General features: G+C 43.9%; 1 protein-coding gene across 11 annotated transcripts in view; it reads left to right on the top strand.

The window, feature by feature from the left end:
• Nucleotides 1-15,798, top strand: part of BAIAP2 (BAR/IMD domain containing adaptor protein 2) — a 199,357-nt gene that overhangs the window by 140,304 nt on the left and 43,255 nt on the right. For all 11 annotated transcript variants that reach the window (XR_014444596.1, XM_083148820.1, XM_083148825.1 and 8 more), the window contains exon 7: nt 4,424-4,576. Coding sequence is in view for 10 of the 11 variants with exons in the window: in XM_083148820.1 (XP_083004946.1) it covers nt 4,424-4,576 (153 nt within the window). In the remaining variant the exon portion in view is untranslated. The remainder of the gene's footprint in view (nt 1-4,423; nt 4,577-15,798) is intronic.

The raw sequence follows: 15,798 nt of genomic DNA, 5'->3' as shown, positions 1-15,798 counted from the left end.
CCAGGTTACACCCAGGATCTTGTGGCTCTAACCCATATGCTACCTGGCTAAGACCTCTTTCAGGCTGGCGGCTTATTACCATGTCGGTGACATCACTGCTTATGTGTGTAGTGCCGGTTCTTGGAGAGAAGATCATCTCCTAGTGCCGCCTCTAATGCTGTAAATGAGTCCTGTGGCACATCAAAGCGGCTTACCCATTGTCACTGCACTACGACCTGGGTAGGTCCTGGGTTCAACCCTTCTACCAATTTGGGTGGATCAACTCAGGTTATTTTTAAAAGGCCCTTTTCAGACTAAGCAAATTTCTGTGTTGCTGCACGTTCACATGTAATAAGCCCTTGCAGACTAGCACTAAAACCCTGGGTTGAGTCTGGGAAACACTGTAGTATAGACTGTTAGGGGGAGATTATATAAGTGGGTAGGTACAGGTTAAATATCCCAAAATGCAGTACATATACTAGAACATGTCGGAGACTGGAGTACACCTTCTCCCACCTTTTATGTTAAGAAGCCTTTCTCTTCTTGCTGGCAGCTGCAGTCTGGTTCGGTGCACTGATCGAATACTCTGATCCACACACAGCAGGCATAAGAGGAGAAGCGGCCATCACTGGGCATGTGCAGCAGGTTGTCTCTGTCCCTTATACCGCATGCTGTGTCAGAAGCTCTTGTGAATATGCGGTATATACTATTGCGGTCATGGTTCTAACCAATGACGAGGATCTAGAGGGCGTTTGGTACCTGGAAACTTTCATCTGCATTTGCCGATGGTCCTATGCAAGCTGGGTTACAAATAACATTTCCAACTACAAAGAAGTTTCAGATCTATATCAAAATGGATGATGTGCTGCAGGATTTCCCATGATCTAATTCCTTCCTGCCTTCAAAAGTGATTACATGTGAATAAGTAGTTGATAACATCCTTGCCACTTGTCTATTCCCAATGCTCTGTGTGTGGGGCTGAATGATCGATTTTTTTTTTTTTTTTTTCGTAATGTAGCCACCCACCCGCAGTGAGGAGAATTGCAGACAGACCCAGAGTGTCATAGTGAATGTCTTGATTAAAATGTACGCCAACCATCTCTTGATGGAATCTTTTCTGCCCCAGTAAATTGAAATGATCATTTGAAATTCAATTCAGTGTTTTTCAATTTTTGTATTCTCTTTTTGGTGTAGAGGGCCTCGCTGCACAAGTGTAAGCAGGGGGTTCTTCCCTGTGACATAACTGCAATTCTATGAAGACCCAGCTACACCCTTGGGACTATTCTGAAGAGACTGTGCAATAGCCAGATATTGTAATAAAAGGTCAAATGGTAATTGATTAGGATTTGAGTAATATCCATCTTCTTATGGTTGCTGATACCAGCTGCTGACTAGTGAGAGTAAAGAATTACCTGGCGCTATCCTGTTCTTTCTTTCCCTTCTGTGTTGGCAGCACATTGGACTCCATGGGAATTAGCCTAATTAAAGGCCTACATTTCTCTGCCCCCATGGGGAAAGTTTGGTAATAACACAGGGGTATCAGACATTGCGATTCTGTCCTGACCCACTTATGAATTTGGTCTCCTAACACTTGGAACTTGCGAAGTACCCTTTTTTTATTTGTGAAGCTTTCCGAATAATGCTCGAAAACCATACGTTTTCTAAATGGCCAAATGTATAATACCTGTATATAATTAATGAAGGACATCACGAACAGCTTAATGTAGAGGGACGTTGGCTTTTTGTTGATTCACAGTATGTTTGTAAGGCACCAGATGGTTCCATACATGGAGAATAAAACAAATGACACAGAACAGACTGACACAAACAAGGACACTTCACATAAATACATAACCATATGCATAAGTATGTAGTGATGAGGGAAGAGGGCAGATGATAAGCAGGGGTAGCAAATAAGGCAAAATACTGTAACTAGTCCATGTTCTTTGCAGAGATGTTATTTCCCTCATTGTGTAAGGACTTGGTTATGTCAGATTGTGAGTCTGTAGCTCGGATATCTGACTCTGCACATTCTGTATGATCTGGAACAGTTACAGCAACCATAGTGTCCAACAGTGTGACAGAAAGCTGAGGTAGGGAATAGTACAGACTGCCTATGTAGGTTTGCTGTAGGTAAGCATGACATTTGCCGTGTATTTTTGGATATTCACATTTATTTTAAGGCGCACATTCTGCATTGATTTTATATAGTATATTTTGCCCACTCACAATCTATATTCCTTCTCACTTGTTTTTTTTGGGGGTGTATTCAGTGTGGACGGCGAGGGGGTTAAATGGCCAAAAACAAGCGACCCTCGCTGTTTAATCCCTTCACCAGCCGCTTACCCTATTAAACGTTCTGGGGGAATCCTCGCTGTCAGGACGGCGAGAATTCACCCAAACAGAGAGGCTCGCGGCTAATGCAGGAAGCCCACTGCAATTAGCCATAAGTCTCGCTGTTTTAGCGGCCACATATGCAGATTTCCCCCTCGCTCCAAAAATGGAGCGAGGGGGGGGGGAACCGCGTATGCAGGGGGTCAGTTGAATACTGACAGGGCGAGCTGTGACAGCACGCAGGCAGCCCTGCGCGCTGTCACAGCTCGTCCCCAGCATTGCATACTGCCCTTTGTATTAAGAGTGTGGGAGGAAACCTGAAGCACCTGTAGGTAACCCCTGCAAGAACAGGGAGACTGTACAAACTTAACACAAGGCCATGATGGGTATCAAACAGATGGCCTCAGTGCTGTGAGGCACAAATACTAACCATTGCTCCAACCATTCTGTCCTTTGGGTGTAGGATCTTTATTTTCTGTACAGGTTCGTTTTGATACCACAATCTGTTTGGCCAGAATGGATGAAAGTTGGCCTAGTCCATCCTACTTCTAAATGTGCCTATCCATTAGTCAGTTTTTCTTCTTCTATAGAGATAACCGTAACCCATACAGTATAATTTCAGCATAGCCATATTAACCTTTCTGACTAGTGTGTTTTTATCATTTTTATTGGTTACATTTACATTTTGCCACTCTATGGTCTTAATAATGATGATTTTTATGTTTGTACGTGTTTTTCTTTTCACTTAATGTGTCTACAGAGAATAGAGTCAACAAACAATCTTATTTTGGGTGCACTATAATCTTGTTCATCATTAAAGGAATATACATGATGGTGCAGCCTTTTATTTTTTCAAATTAATTTTCCTGCATTATATTGTTTTGTAATTCCTTAGAGCATGTAATCAAGATGCAGATTTATCTAATTAGCTCCTGCTTCTGTGTTCACAATGGTTTTGTGTCGTCCTCACCCCTGGGAAGGCAGAGGAAAACCTCTGTACTCATTTTCTGAAGACTGCAGAATAATGAACTTGCATTAAGGCTGACTTAGATTTCCCCTCTTGTGCCCTTGTGAATAGGATTCTATTGCAAAAGATTTACAAGTCAGACGTCCATTCTGTGGCTGCACATTGCACCGCTAGAATTTTTTTTTTTTTACTAAATTTACTTTAGCCAAGTGATACTCTGCTCCCTAACTACACTGCCTCAGGCAATAATGGTAGCCAAGTCTTCTCAGGCCAATAATAGTGCATAATATCGGCTCCCACATTCACACATATTCTAAATATTTTAAATGCTTTATCTGAATAATAAAGCATTTTTGTTCCAGTTAGTGCACTTCTTACTAATCTGTGGTCAGATGCATCACACAGTGGCCCATGATAAATGATCCCAGAAGGCTCTGGAAAAAACATTCTTCAATCATACATTGGCAAAACATTAAATAGGTCAAAGGCCTAAATCTGGAATAGGGTTGGGAAAGGACCAGTGTTAGGGTAGACAAGAGACCGGGCCTGATTAAAGGCCAGGTGCCCTAGGCTAATACACACTGTATGTAGTTCCCGTTGTAATGCTCTTAAACACGCGTGTATGGGCACTCAGGGACTCGCCATTTATACTGCCCATGTGCATGTAACGAAGGTTGTACAACCGGCATGTAGAATCTATTGCTTGCGGCGTGTGAAGGAGACTTTTGCTTTAGGCTGGCCAGTCGGCAGCGTAGCACAAAATGCATAAGGTAAAGGTTCCATCAGTAAGTTACACTAGCACAACCTTCTGGCAGTCACCTTAAGAACTTTACCCCCCACAGTACATTGGGCTGTGTGAAAGCTAACAAGCATGGGATACCCCCCCCCCCCCCCGTCCTCACACCCTAGGCTGTAGCCTAATCAGTCTAGTGGTGAATCAGGCACTGAAGAAAGATATTGCATTAATCGAGACCTAAGTGGTGCTGTAGAGCCTACAAAGCTGATTTCTGTGCAAGGAAGTGGTTATTCTGTGTCTGCAAGCTCTCTGGATCTCCATTCGCTGGCATTTGTCTATAACCATCTGCACCTTACATAGATGTCTCTATTCCTTTTCTAACTTGTTTTTTTTTTCTGTTTCTCCAGTATATTGAAGCAATCAGCAACAAACAGAGTGAGCTGGAAAACTTTATATCTGATGGGTATAAAACGGCCTTGACGGAAGAGAGGAGAAGGTATTGCTTCCTGGTAGAGAAGCAATGTGCCGTAGCCAAGAGCTCCATGGCATGTCACAGCAAGGTGAGTGTGAGGACCACCATGGTGTAGGGTCAAAGGTATCTTTTTGTTTTATCTTTTACATTAACCTACCTCATTTTTTAAGGGCCGTAGTATGAAACATTAGTGTATTTGAGGTATTTGAGGTTTGTAGCCATTTTTCTGTACAGTAGGTAGTGTTGGGAAATATTCGGTGAATTGTTTCCCTGTAAAAAGAGCAGACCTCCTGTCTATATAATACCAGTGCCAATACCATAGATAGACTCTAAAATGGGCTATATTGTAAGGGCACATCCTGCTCTCGCCTCTACATTCTGTGTGTATATAGTATCCTAGTTGTCAGGTTTCCCCAATTTCCAGGGCACTTACAAGGACAAACTATTCAAAGCCTCCAAGTGTTTTATATACTGACAACATCTCATTTTCTATTCTGAGTATTTAGTACTATTGTCACACTTCTTATTATTGTTCTTGTATACATTACTACCCGATTAAAGTAGAATGTTTTAAACTGCGCTCCCTTCAGACTTGGGTATAAATGTGTTTTGCATGTTTTCTGTATTGCTATACACAAAGGGCCTAATTCACACCTGATGGGTGAGTTTTATTAAGTTTCTGTTGCTGCTTTATTTTTACACTACATTTTTTAGAGGTCAGTTTGAAGTACAAACCCCACCCAAATCTAACTCTCTGCAGATGTTACATCTGCCCCACCTGCAGTGCACATGGTTTTGCCCATTCTGAACAAATTTGCCCGTATTGATGTAGGCCCGTCAGTCCATGCAGTCAGTAAAGTAATGTGCTGCAATTTAGTTGGTACAGCTGAAAAGTATCCGTAGGTGTTACAATGTTGACATGTGTCTGCAGAGTATATAGGGGATGCAGTCCATGTGTCGACTACATGAAAAAGGACAACATGCATTAGGTCAACATGATCAAAAAGGTCAACACTAGTAATAGATCATGAGTTTTTTTTATTTTATTTGTTGTTGTTTTTTAAAGAGGGTTTTTCATTCTTATCTATCTACGTGGACATGGAGGGAGAATTAATAGTTTACTGAGGCACTGTGCCTAAAACCTATGGAGCCATGCGAGGGGGGGATGCAATACACTTATACGTTTGTCCATGTATACATAGACCACAAAAAACATGAAAGTCAAGTCCACCTTTTCCATGTTGACCTATTGTCTGTCAACCTTTTGACCATGACCACCTAATGCATGTCAACCTTTTTTCATGTGTCAACCTTTTATAGGTTGATCAATAGTGTTCGACCTATTGACTGTCAACCCTATGACCCATAGAGATATGTTTCGCCTTCTTGTTAAAATATATATTTTATTTTATGCTAAAGCTGGGAAGGCATTATACAGTTATCTGAGGAATTAAACTGCCAGCCAGCGTATTGGGCAAGGTTTTTATTTCCGCAACAGAAACATTTCCCCTGTTCTTTCACAGGGAAGGAACATGGAAATGTCTAAGGCAGGCAGGTCCAAACTGTGGCCCTCCAGCTGTTGTGAAACTACAAGTTTCAGCATGCCTTGCAGTAGTTTTAGCATTGCAAAACTGTGGCAAGGCATGCTGGAACTTGTAGCTTTAACCCCTTCACGACATTTGACGTATATATACGTCATGGCCGGGAAGTACTTCCCGACACATGACGTATATATACGTCATGACTTTAAACTGTCACTGCGTCTAGAGACGCAGTGACAGAGGGACGATGTCTGCTGTCCCTGACAGCAGACATGTCCCTGCATGCCCAGGGGGGGCTGCGATGCCGCCCCCCCGTCGGCGATCGCTGTGATTGGCTGTTCAGTGTGAACAGCCATTCACAGCGGTTTCCTGTGTTACTGGCGAATCAGACGCTCGGTAACACAGGTGTCAATCACCGCCGGGCGTCAGGGGGCATGAGGGGGTCATCGGTGACGATGACACCTCACCCCACCCTCACCCCACCTGCCCCCAAGGCTGTGATTGGTCCGTGGGACCCACGGACCAATCACAGCCAAGGCGCGACATTTAAACTAACGGTGACTGCGCTGCAGACGCCATTCCGGTCTGGAATTGCGTGCAGAGCGGTCACCGTGCCTATCTGCCGTGATACTGACCTGATCCTTGCTAATACTTACCTGATCCTTGCAAATACCTTACCTGATCACTTGATCACTGCTTGTAGCGTGCTGGACGCTTCCTGGATCTGACTTCCTGAGACTTCCTGCTGCTGCTGCAGTGTGATAGAGAGAGAGAGAGAGAGAGAGAGAGAGAGAGAGAGAGAGAGAGAGAGAGAGAGATAGTGACAGAGAGAGCTATATTTTGTGTCTGCTACCCCCCCTTTTTGGGGGTGCAGGTTTTTTTTATACATATAACTGTCAGTGCTGCTGCTGCAGTGTCCTAGAGTGATAGATAGTGATAGATAGTGATAGATAGTGATAGATAGAGAGAGATAGAGAGAGATAGAGAGAGATAGAGAGAGATAGAGAGAGATAGAGAGAGATAGAGGGCGGGATGTTATAACATCCGCGGCCCCCCTTCGCCGGACATCGCATTTTTAATAACGGCATATGCTATAACATATGCCGTTATTCATGCAAGGGACAGCTCTTGCGGTAAGAGCTGTCACTTGCGATGCGGTGCCGGCACTGGACTTCCGGGTCTGTGACCCGGGAGTCCATCTGCGCATGCGCAGACCCCGGCGCCGGCCGCAGGGCACGCTGGGAGGGATCCGTGACGGATCCCTCAAACAGCGCTGCGGTAAGAAGCCCATAGGCTTCTGCAGGGATTCGCCAGCTTTAGCTGGCGATTCCCTCCGCAGCGCTGACACTGCGGAGGCGCCATATAGCATATAGAGATGCGGTAGAAACCCCGAAAACGGGGTTTTTACCGCATTTCTGCTATATAGCATCCCGCCCCATGAGAGATAGAGAGAGATAGAGAGAGATAGTGACAGAGAGTGATAGAGAGTGTATATTTTGTGTCTGCTACCCCCGCCTTTTGTGCTGATCACTATATCTGAGGTGATCAGCAACTTTTTGGGGGCGCAGAGGTTTTTTTTTTTTATATATATACCTGTCAGTTGCTGCCAGTTGCACTGTCAGTTGCACCAAAGGTTGTGCACCTGCTGCCCCTCACTGGTAATCAGTGTCGCATCACTGATTTTTTTGTGGGTGCTGTGTGGTCTTTTTTAAATTTTTTTTTTACACACACTGTGATTTTGTGGGTGTCCTGTGGCCACTGTGCGCTGATCAGTGACGTACATCACTGATCAGCTTTTTCGGCACAGGGTTGATCTATTTTTTTTTTTTTTTTTTGATCAAATTCCTGTTGCCTTTGAGCGCTGTTCAGTGACGGACGTTACTGACCAACATCTGTGCTCAATTTTTGGCGCAGGACCTTTTTTTTTGTTTTTTTAACCCCTTCAATTTTTTTTTTTTTTAACCCCTTCAATTTTTTTTTTTTTTTAACCCCTTCAATTTTTTTTTTTTGTATAAAGTATTTTTTTTTTTCTGCACTACATACACACTACACACTACACACCCCCCGGGTTGAAATAAAGTTTGTACCCCCCCCTACACTATACACGTGTTGAAACATTTCACTACCAGTAACACAAAAATAAAAATGTCATCCCAAATGTCATCCCAGTCATCCAGAAGAATGTATTCAGTGGAGGAGGCATATGCCATGCTTGCCTCTGATTCTGACACAGCCAGTGAGGCAAGCGGGGAATTTGAAGGATTCGTCTTAAGCTCCTCTTCCTCCTCTGGTGATGAGGGACCCCCTCAATGACGCCCCCGTAGAGCAGCTGAGACCCCCCCCCCAATAATTGATCTCGTATGGACCCCACCACCAGACAATTTTGAGCCCCAGGTTCCTGAGTTTTTGGCCATGCCAGGAATCCAATTTGATTCCACAGGTCTCAGAGAAATTGACTTTTTCTAATTATTTTTCTCTGATGATTTTATAAATTTAATGGTGGACCAAACTAATTTATATGCCCAGCAGTTTATTGCTCAAAACCCCACGTCATCATTTGCTAGGTGGACCCCTGTAGATGCAGTAGAGATGATGACGTTTTGGGGTCTGGTGTTTCATATGGGCATAGTAAAAAAGCCACAAATTAGGCAATATTGGAGTACAGATGTTCTGTACAGCACCCCATTTTACCGTATGGCCATGACTCGGGCTCGTTTTGAGGCAATCCATAAATTTATACATTACACTGATAATGCACAGTGCCCACCCAGAGATGATCCCACCTTTGACAGGCTATTCAAAGTCAGGCCGGTCATTGATCATTTCAGTGCCAAATTTGCAGAGCTATACATCCCTGATAAATGTATTAGCATTGACGAGTCCCTTATACATTTTAAAGGAAGGGTTAAATTCCGCCAGTACCTTCCCAGTAAGAGAGCAAGGTATGGCATAAAAATGTATAAGCTGTGTGAAAGCACCACAGGGTACACCCACAAGTTTAGGGTATATGAAGGGAAGGATTCAAGAATTGAACCGCCAGAATGCCCCCCCTCCCTCGTAGGTGTTAGTGGAAAAATTGTCTGGGATTTAATGCACCCCTTCCTGGATAAGGGTTATCACCTCTATGTGGATAACTTTTACACTAGCATCCCCCTGTTTAAGGCCCTTGGTTCAAGAGGTACAGCAGCTTGCGGTACTGTGCGCAAGAACCAAAGAGGCCTCCCCAAAACGCACATTGCCCAAGTACTAAGAAGGGGTGAAAGCAGGGGAATATGCACCGAAAATATGTTGTTGGTCAAATATAAGGACAAGAGGGATGTCCTTATACTGACAACAATTCATGGAGACAGTACCACCTCCATCCCTGTACGAGGTACCAGTACCCACACCTCAAAACCAAATTGTATCCTAGATTACAATAAGTACATGGGCGGAGTGGATCTTTCAGATCAGGTACTGAAGCCGTACAGTGCCCTGCGGAAAACAAATATCTGGTACAATAAGCTGGCCGTGTATATCATCCAGATGGCACTGTATAACGCTTACGTGCTATTCCGTTCTACCGGCCAGAGGGGGACATTTATGCACTTTCAAGAGAAAGTCATAAAGGGCCTAATATTTGGGAACCAGCAGGCAGAGGGCCCCAGTACTTCTAGTACTGGCCCCCGTATTGTACCAGGGCAGCATTTTCCCAACGAAATCCCCTCCACTGCAAGAAAGGGCAGGACACAAAAAAGGTGCAAAGTTTGCTATAAAAAGGGAATAAGAAAGGAAACTATTTTCCACTGTGAAACTTGCCCCGACAAACCCGGCCTATGTATAAAGGAGTGTTTCAAAATATACCACACATCTATGGATTATTAGGTTCATCATTTCACCGTGCTTCGGGGGTCTTGCTAATGCCACATAGCACCCACCATTCATTCCACCAGAATCTGAGCTGCAAAATCCAAAAATCACTCCTTCCCTTCTGAGTCCTGCCATGCACCCAACTGGTATTTTTTGGTCACATGTGAGGCATTGCCGTACTCTGGAGAAATGGGGGCACAGATTTTGGGGTGCTTTGTCTCCTTCATTCCTTGTGAAAATGAAAAATTTTGAGCCAGAAGTACATTTTTGTGTAAAAAAAATGTAATTTTTCATTTTCACAGCCCAGTTGTACCAAAATTGGTGAAACCCCTGGGGGTTTGAAATGTACACTATACCCCTAGATGAATTCCCTGAGGGGTGTAGTTTGCAAAATGGGGTCACTTGTGGGGGGGTTCCACTGTATTGGTAATGCAACATAGCACCCACCATTCATTCCACCAAAATCTGTGCTCCAAAATCCAAAAATCACTCCTTCCCTTCTGAGTCCTGCCATGCACCCAACTGGTATTTTTTGGTCACATGTGAGGCATTGCCGTACTCTGGAGAAATGGGGGCACAGATTTTGGGGTGCTTTGTCTCCTTCATTCCTTGTGAAAATGAAAAATTTTGAGCCAGAAGTACATTTTTGTGTAAAAAAAATGTAATTTTTCATTTTCACAGCCCAGTTGTACCAAAATTGGTGAAACCCCTGGGGGTTTGAAATGTACACTATACCCCTAGATGAATTCCCTGAGGGGTGTAGTTTGCAAAATGGGGTCACTTGTGGGGGGGTTCCACTGTATTGGTAATGCAACATAGCACCCACCATTCATTCCACCAAAATCTGTGCTCCAAAATCCAAAAATCACTCCTTCCCTTCTGAGTCCTGCCATGCACCCAACTGGTATTTTTTGGTCACATGTGAGGCATTGCCGTACTCTGGAGAAATGGGGGCACAGATTTTGGGGTGCTTTGTCTCCTTCATTCCTTGTGAAAATGAAAAATTTTGAGCCAGAAGTACATTGTTGTGTAAAAAAAATGTAATTTTTCATTTTCACAGCCCAGTTGTACCAAAATTGGTGAAACCCCTGGGGGTTTGAAATGTACACTATACCCCTAGATGAATTCCCTGAGGGGTGTAGTTTGCAAAATGGGGTCACTTGTGGGGGGGTTCCACTGTATTGGTAATGCAACATAGCACCCACCATTCATTCCACCAAAATCTGTGCTCCAAAATCCAAAAATCACTCCTTCCCTTCTGAGTCCTGCCATGCACCCAACTGGTATTTTTTGGTCACATGTGAGGCATTGCCGTACTCTGGAGAAATGGGGGCACAGATTTTGGGGTGCTTTGTCTCCTTCATTCCTTGTGAAAATGAAAAATTTTGAGCCAGAACTGCATTTTTGTGTAAAAAAATGTAATTTTTCATTTTCACTGCCCAGTTGTATCAAAATTGGTGAAACCCCTGGGGGTTTGAAATGTACACTATACCCCTAGATGAATTCCCTGAGGGGTGTACTTTGCAAAATGGGGTGACTTGTGGGGGGGTTCCACTGTATTGGTGCTTTGGGAGTCTTGCTAATGCAACATGGCACCCACCATTCATTCCACCAAAATCTGTGCTGCCAAATCCAAAAATCACTCCTTCCCTTCTGAGTCCTGCCATGCGCCCAACTGGTATTTTTTGGTCACATGTGAGGCATTGCCGTACTCTGGAGAAATGGGGGCACAGATTTTGGGGTGCTTTGTCTCCTTCATTCCTTGTGAAAATGAAAAATTTTGAGCCAGAAGTACATTTTTGTGTAAAAAAAATGTAATTTTTCATTTTCACAGCCCAGTTGTACCAAAATTGGTGAAACCCCTGGGGGTTTGAAATGTACACTATACCCCTAGATGAATTCCCTGAGGGGTGTAGTTTGCAAAATGGGGTCACTTGTGGGGGGGTTCCACTGTATTGGTAATGCAACATAGCACCCACCATTCATTCCACCAAAATCTGTGCTCCAAAATCCAAAAATCACTCCTTCCCTTCTGAGTCCTGCCATGCACCCAACTGGTATTTTTTGGTCACATGTGAGGCATTGCCGTACTCGGGAGAAATGGGGGCACAGATTTTGGGGTGCTTTGTCTCCTTCATTCCTTGTGAAAATGAAAAATTTTGAGCCAGAACTGCATTTTTGTGTAAAAAAAATGTAATTTTTCATTTTCACTGCCCAGTTGTATCAAAATTGGTGAAACCCCTGGGGGTTTGAAATGTACACTATACCCCTAGATGAATTCCCTGAGGGGTGTACTTTGCAAAATGGGGTGACTTGTGGGGGGGTTCCACTGTATTGGTGCTTTGGGAGTCTTGCTAATGCAACATGGCACCCACCATTCATTCCACCAAAATCTGTGCTGCCAAATCCAAAAATCACTCCTTCCCTTCTGAGTCCTGCCATGCGCCCAACTGGTATTTTTTGGTCACATGTGAGGCATTGCCGTACTCGGGAGAAATTGGGGCACAGATTTTGGGGTGCTTTGTCTCCTTCATTCCTTGTGAAAATGAAAAATTTTGAGCCAGAACTGCATTTTTGTGTAAAAAAATGTAATTTTTCATTTTCACTGCCCAGTTGTATCAAAATTGGTGAAACCCCTGGGGGTTTGAAATGTACACTATACCCCTAGATGAATTCCCTGAGGGGTGTACTTTGCAAAATGGGGTGACTTGTGGGGGGGTTCCACTGTATTGGTGCTTTGGGAGTCTTGCTAATGCAACATGGCACCCACCATTCATTCCACCAAAATCTGTGCTGCCAAATCCAAAAATCACTCCTTCCCTTCTGAGTCCTGCCATGCGCCCAACTGGTATTTTTTGGTCACATGTGAGGCATTGCCGTACTCGGGAGAAATGGGGGCACAGATTTTGGGGTGCTTTGTCTCCTTCATTCCTTGTGAAAATGAAAAATTTTGAGCCAGAACTGCATTTTTGTGTAAAAAAATGTAATTTTTCATTTTCACTGCCCAGTTGTATCAAAATTGGTGAAACCCCTGGGGGTTTGAAATGTACACTATACCCCTAGATGAATTCCCTGAGGGGTGTACTTTGCAAAATGGGGTGACTTGTGGGGGGGTTCCACTGTATTGGTGCTTTGGGAGTCTTGCTAATGCAACATGGCACCCACCATTCATTCCACCAAAATCTGTGCTGCCAAATCCAAAAATCACTCCTTCCCTTCTGAGTCCTGCCATGCGCCCAACTGGTATTTTTTGGTCACATGTGAGGCATTGCCGTACTCGGGAGAAATTGGGGCACAGATTTTGGGGTGCTTTGTCTCCTTCATTCCTTGTGAAAATGAAAAATTTTGAGCCAGAACTGCATTTTTGTGTAAAAAAATGTAATTTTTCATTTTCACTGCCCAGTTGTATCAAAATTGGTGAAACCCCTGGGGGTTTGAAATGTACACTATACCCCTAGATGAATTCCCTGAGGGGTGTACTTTGCAAAATGGGGTGACTTGTGGGGGGGTTCCACTGTATTGGTGCTTTGGGAGTCTTGCTAATGCAACATGGCACCCACCATTCATTCCACCAAAATCTGTGCTGCCAAATCCAAAAATCACTCCTTCCCTTCTGAGTCCTGCCATGCACCCAACTGGTATTTTTTGGTCACATGTGAGGCATTGCCGTACTCGGGAGAAATTGGGGCACAGATTTTGGGGTGCTTTGTCTCCTTCATTCCTTGTGAAAATGAAAAATTTTGAGCCAGAACTGCATTTTTGTGTAAAAAAATGTAATTTTTCATTTTCACTGCCCAGTTGTATCAAAATTGGTGAAACCCCTGGGGGTTTGAAATGTACACTATACCCCTAGATGAATTCCCTGAGGGGTGTACTTTGCAAAATGGGGTGACTTGTGGGGGGGTTCCACTGTATTGGTGCTTTGGGAGTCTTGCTAATGCAACATGGCACCCACCATTCATTCCACCAAAATCTGTGCTGCCAAATCCAAAAATCACTCCTTCCCTTCTGAGTCCTGCCATGCGCCCAACTGGTATTTTTTGGTCACATGTGAGGCATTGCCGTACTCGGGAGAAATTGGGGCACAGATTTTGGGGTGCTTTGTCTCCTTCATTCCTTGTGAAAATGAAAAATTTTGAGCCAGAACTGCATTTTTGTGTAAAAAAATGTAATTTTTCATTTTCACTGCCCAGTTGTATCAAAATTGGTGAAACCCCTGGGGGTTTGAAATGTACACTATACCCCTAGATGAATTCCCTGAGGGGTGTACTTTGCAAAATGGGGTGAGTTGTGGGGGGGTTCCACTGTATTGGTGCAACATAGCACCCACCATTCATTCCACCAAAATCTGTGCTGCAAAATCCAAAAATCACTCCTTCCCTTCTGAGTCCTGCCATGCACCCAACTGGTATTTTTTGGTCACATGTGAGGCATTGCCGTACTCGGGAGAAATTGGGGCACAGATTTTGGGGTGCTTTGTCTCCTTCATTCCTTGTGAAAATGAAAAATTTTGAGCCAGAACTGCATGTTTGTGTAAAAAAATGTAATTTTCCATTTTCACTGCCCAGTTGTATCAAAATTGGTGAAACCCCTGGGGGTTTGAAATGTACACTATACCCCTAGATGAATTCCCTGAGGGGTGTACTTTGCAAAATGGGGTGACTTGTGGGGGGGTTCCACTGTATTGGTGCTTTGGGAGTCTTGCTAATGCAACATGGCACCCACCATTCATTCCACCAAAATCTGTGCTGCCAAATCCAAAAATCACTCCTTCCCTTCTGAGTCCTGCCATGCGCCCAACTGGTATTTTTTGGTCACATGTGAGGCATTGCCGTACTCGGGAGAAATTGGGGCACAGATTTTGGGGTGCTTTGTCTCCTTCATTCCTTGTGAAAATGAAAAATTTTGAGCCAGAACTGCATTTTTGTGTAAAAAAATGTAATTTTTCATTTTCACTGCCCAGTTGTATCAAAATTGGTGAAACCCCTGGGGGTTTGAAATGTACACTATACCCCTAGATGAATTCCCTGAGGGGTGTACTTTGCAAAATGGGGTGACTTGTGGGGGGGTTCCACTGTATTGGTGCTTTGGGAGTCTTGCTAATGCAACATGGCACCCACCATTCATTCCACCAAAATCTGTGCTGCCAAATCCAAAAATCACTCCTTCCCTTCTGAGTCCTGCCATGCGCCCAACTGGTATTTTTTGGTCACATGTGAGGCATTGCCGTACTCGGGAGAAATGGGGGCACAGATTTTGGGGTGCTTTGTCTCCTTCATTCCTTGTGAAAATGAAAAATTTTGAGCCAGAACTGCATTTTTGTGTAAAAAAATGTAATTTTTCATTTTCACTGCCCAGTTGTATCAAAATTGGTGAAACCCCTGGGGGTTTGAAATGTACACTATACCCCTAGATGAATTCCCTGAGGGGTGTACTTTGCAAAATGGGGTGACTTGTGGGGGGGTTCCACTGTATTGGTGCTTTGGGAGTCTTGCTAATGCAACATGGCACCCACCATTCATTCCACCAAAATCTGTGCTGCCAAATCCAAAAATCACTCCTTCCCTTCTGAGTCCTGCCATGCGCCCAACTGGTATTTTTTGGTCACATGTGAGGCATTGCCGTACTCGGGAGAAATTGGGGCACAGATTTTGGGGTGCTTTGTCTCCTTCATTCCTTGTGAAAATGAAAAATTTTGAGCCAGAACTGCATTTTTGTGTAAAAAAATGTAATTTTTCATTTTCACTGCCCAGTTGTATCAAAATTGGTGAAACCCCTGGGGGTTTGAAATGTACACTATACCCCTAGATGAATTCCCTGAGGGGTGTACTTTGCAAAATGGGGTGACTTGTGGGGGGGTTCCACTGTATTGGTGCTTTGGGAGTCTTGCTAATGCAACATGGCACCCACCATTCATTCC

The sequence above is a fragment of the Crinia signifera genome, chromosome 6 (assembly GCF_055691185.1).
Source record: "Crinia signifera chromosome 6, ASM5569118v1, whole genome shotgun sequence".
Lineage (NCBI taxonomy): Eukaryota > Metazoa > Chordata > Amphibia > Anura > Myobatrachidae > Crinia > Crinia signifera.
The sequence above is the reverse complement of the archived record's forward strand: the minus strand, read 5'-3'. Positions and strand labels throughout refer to the sequence as shown.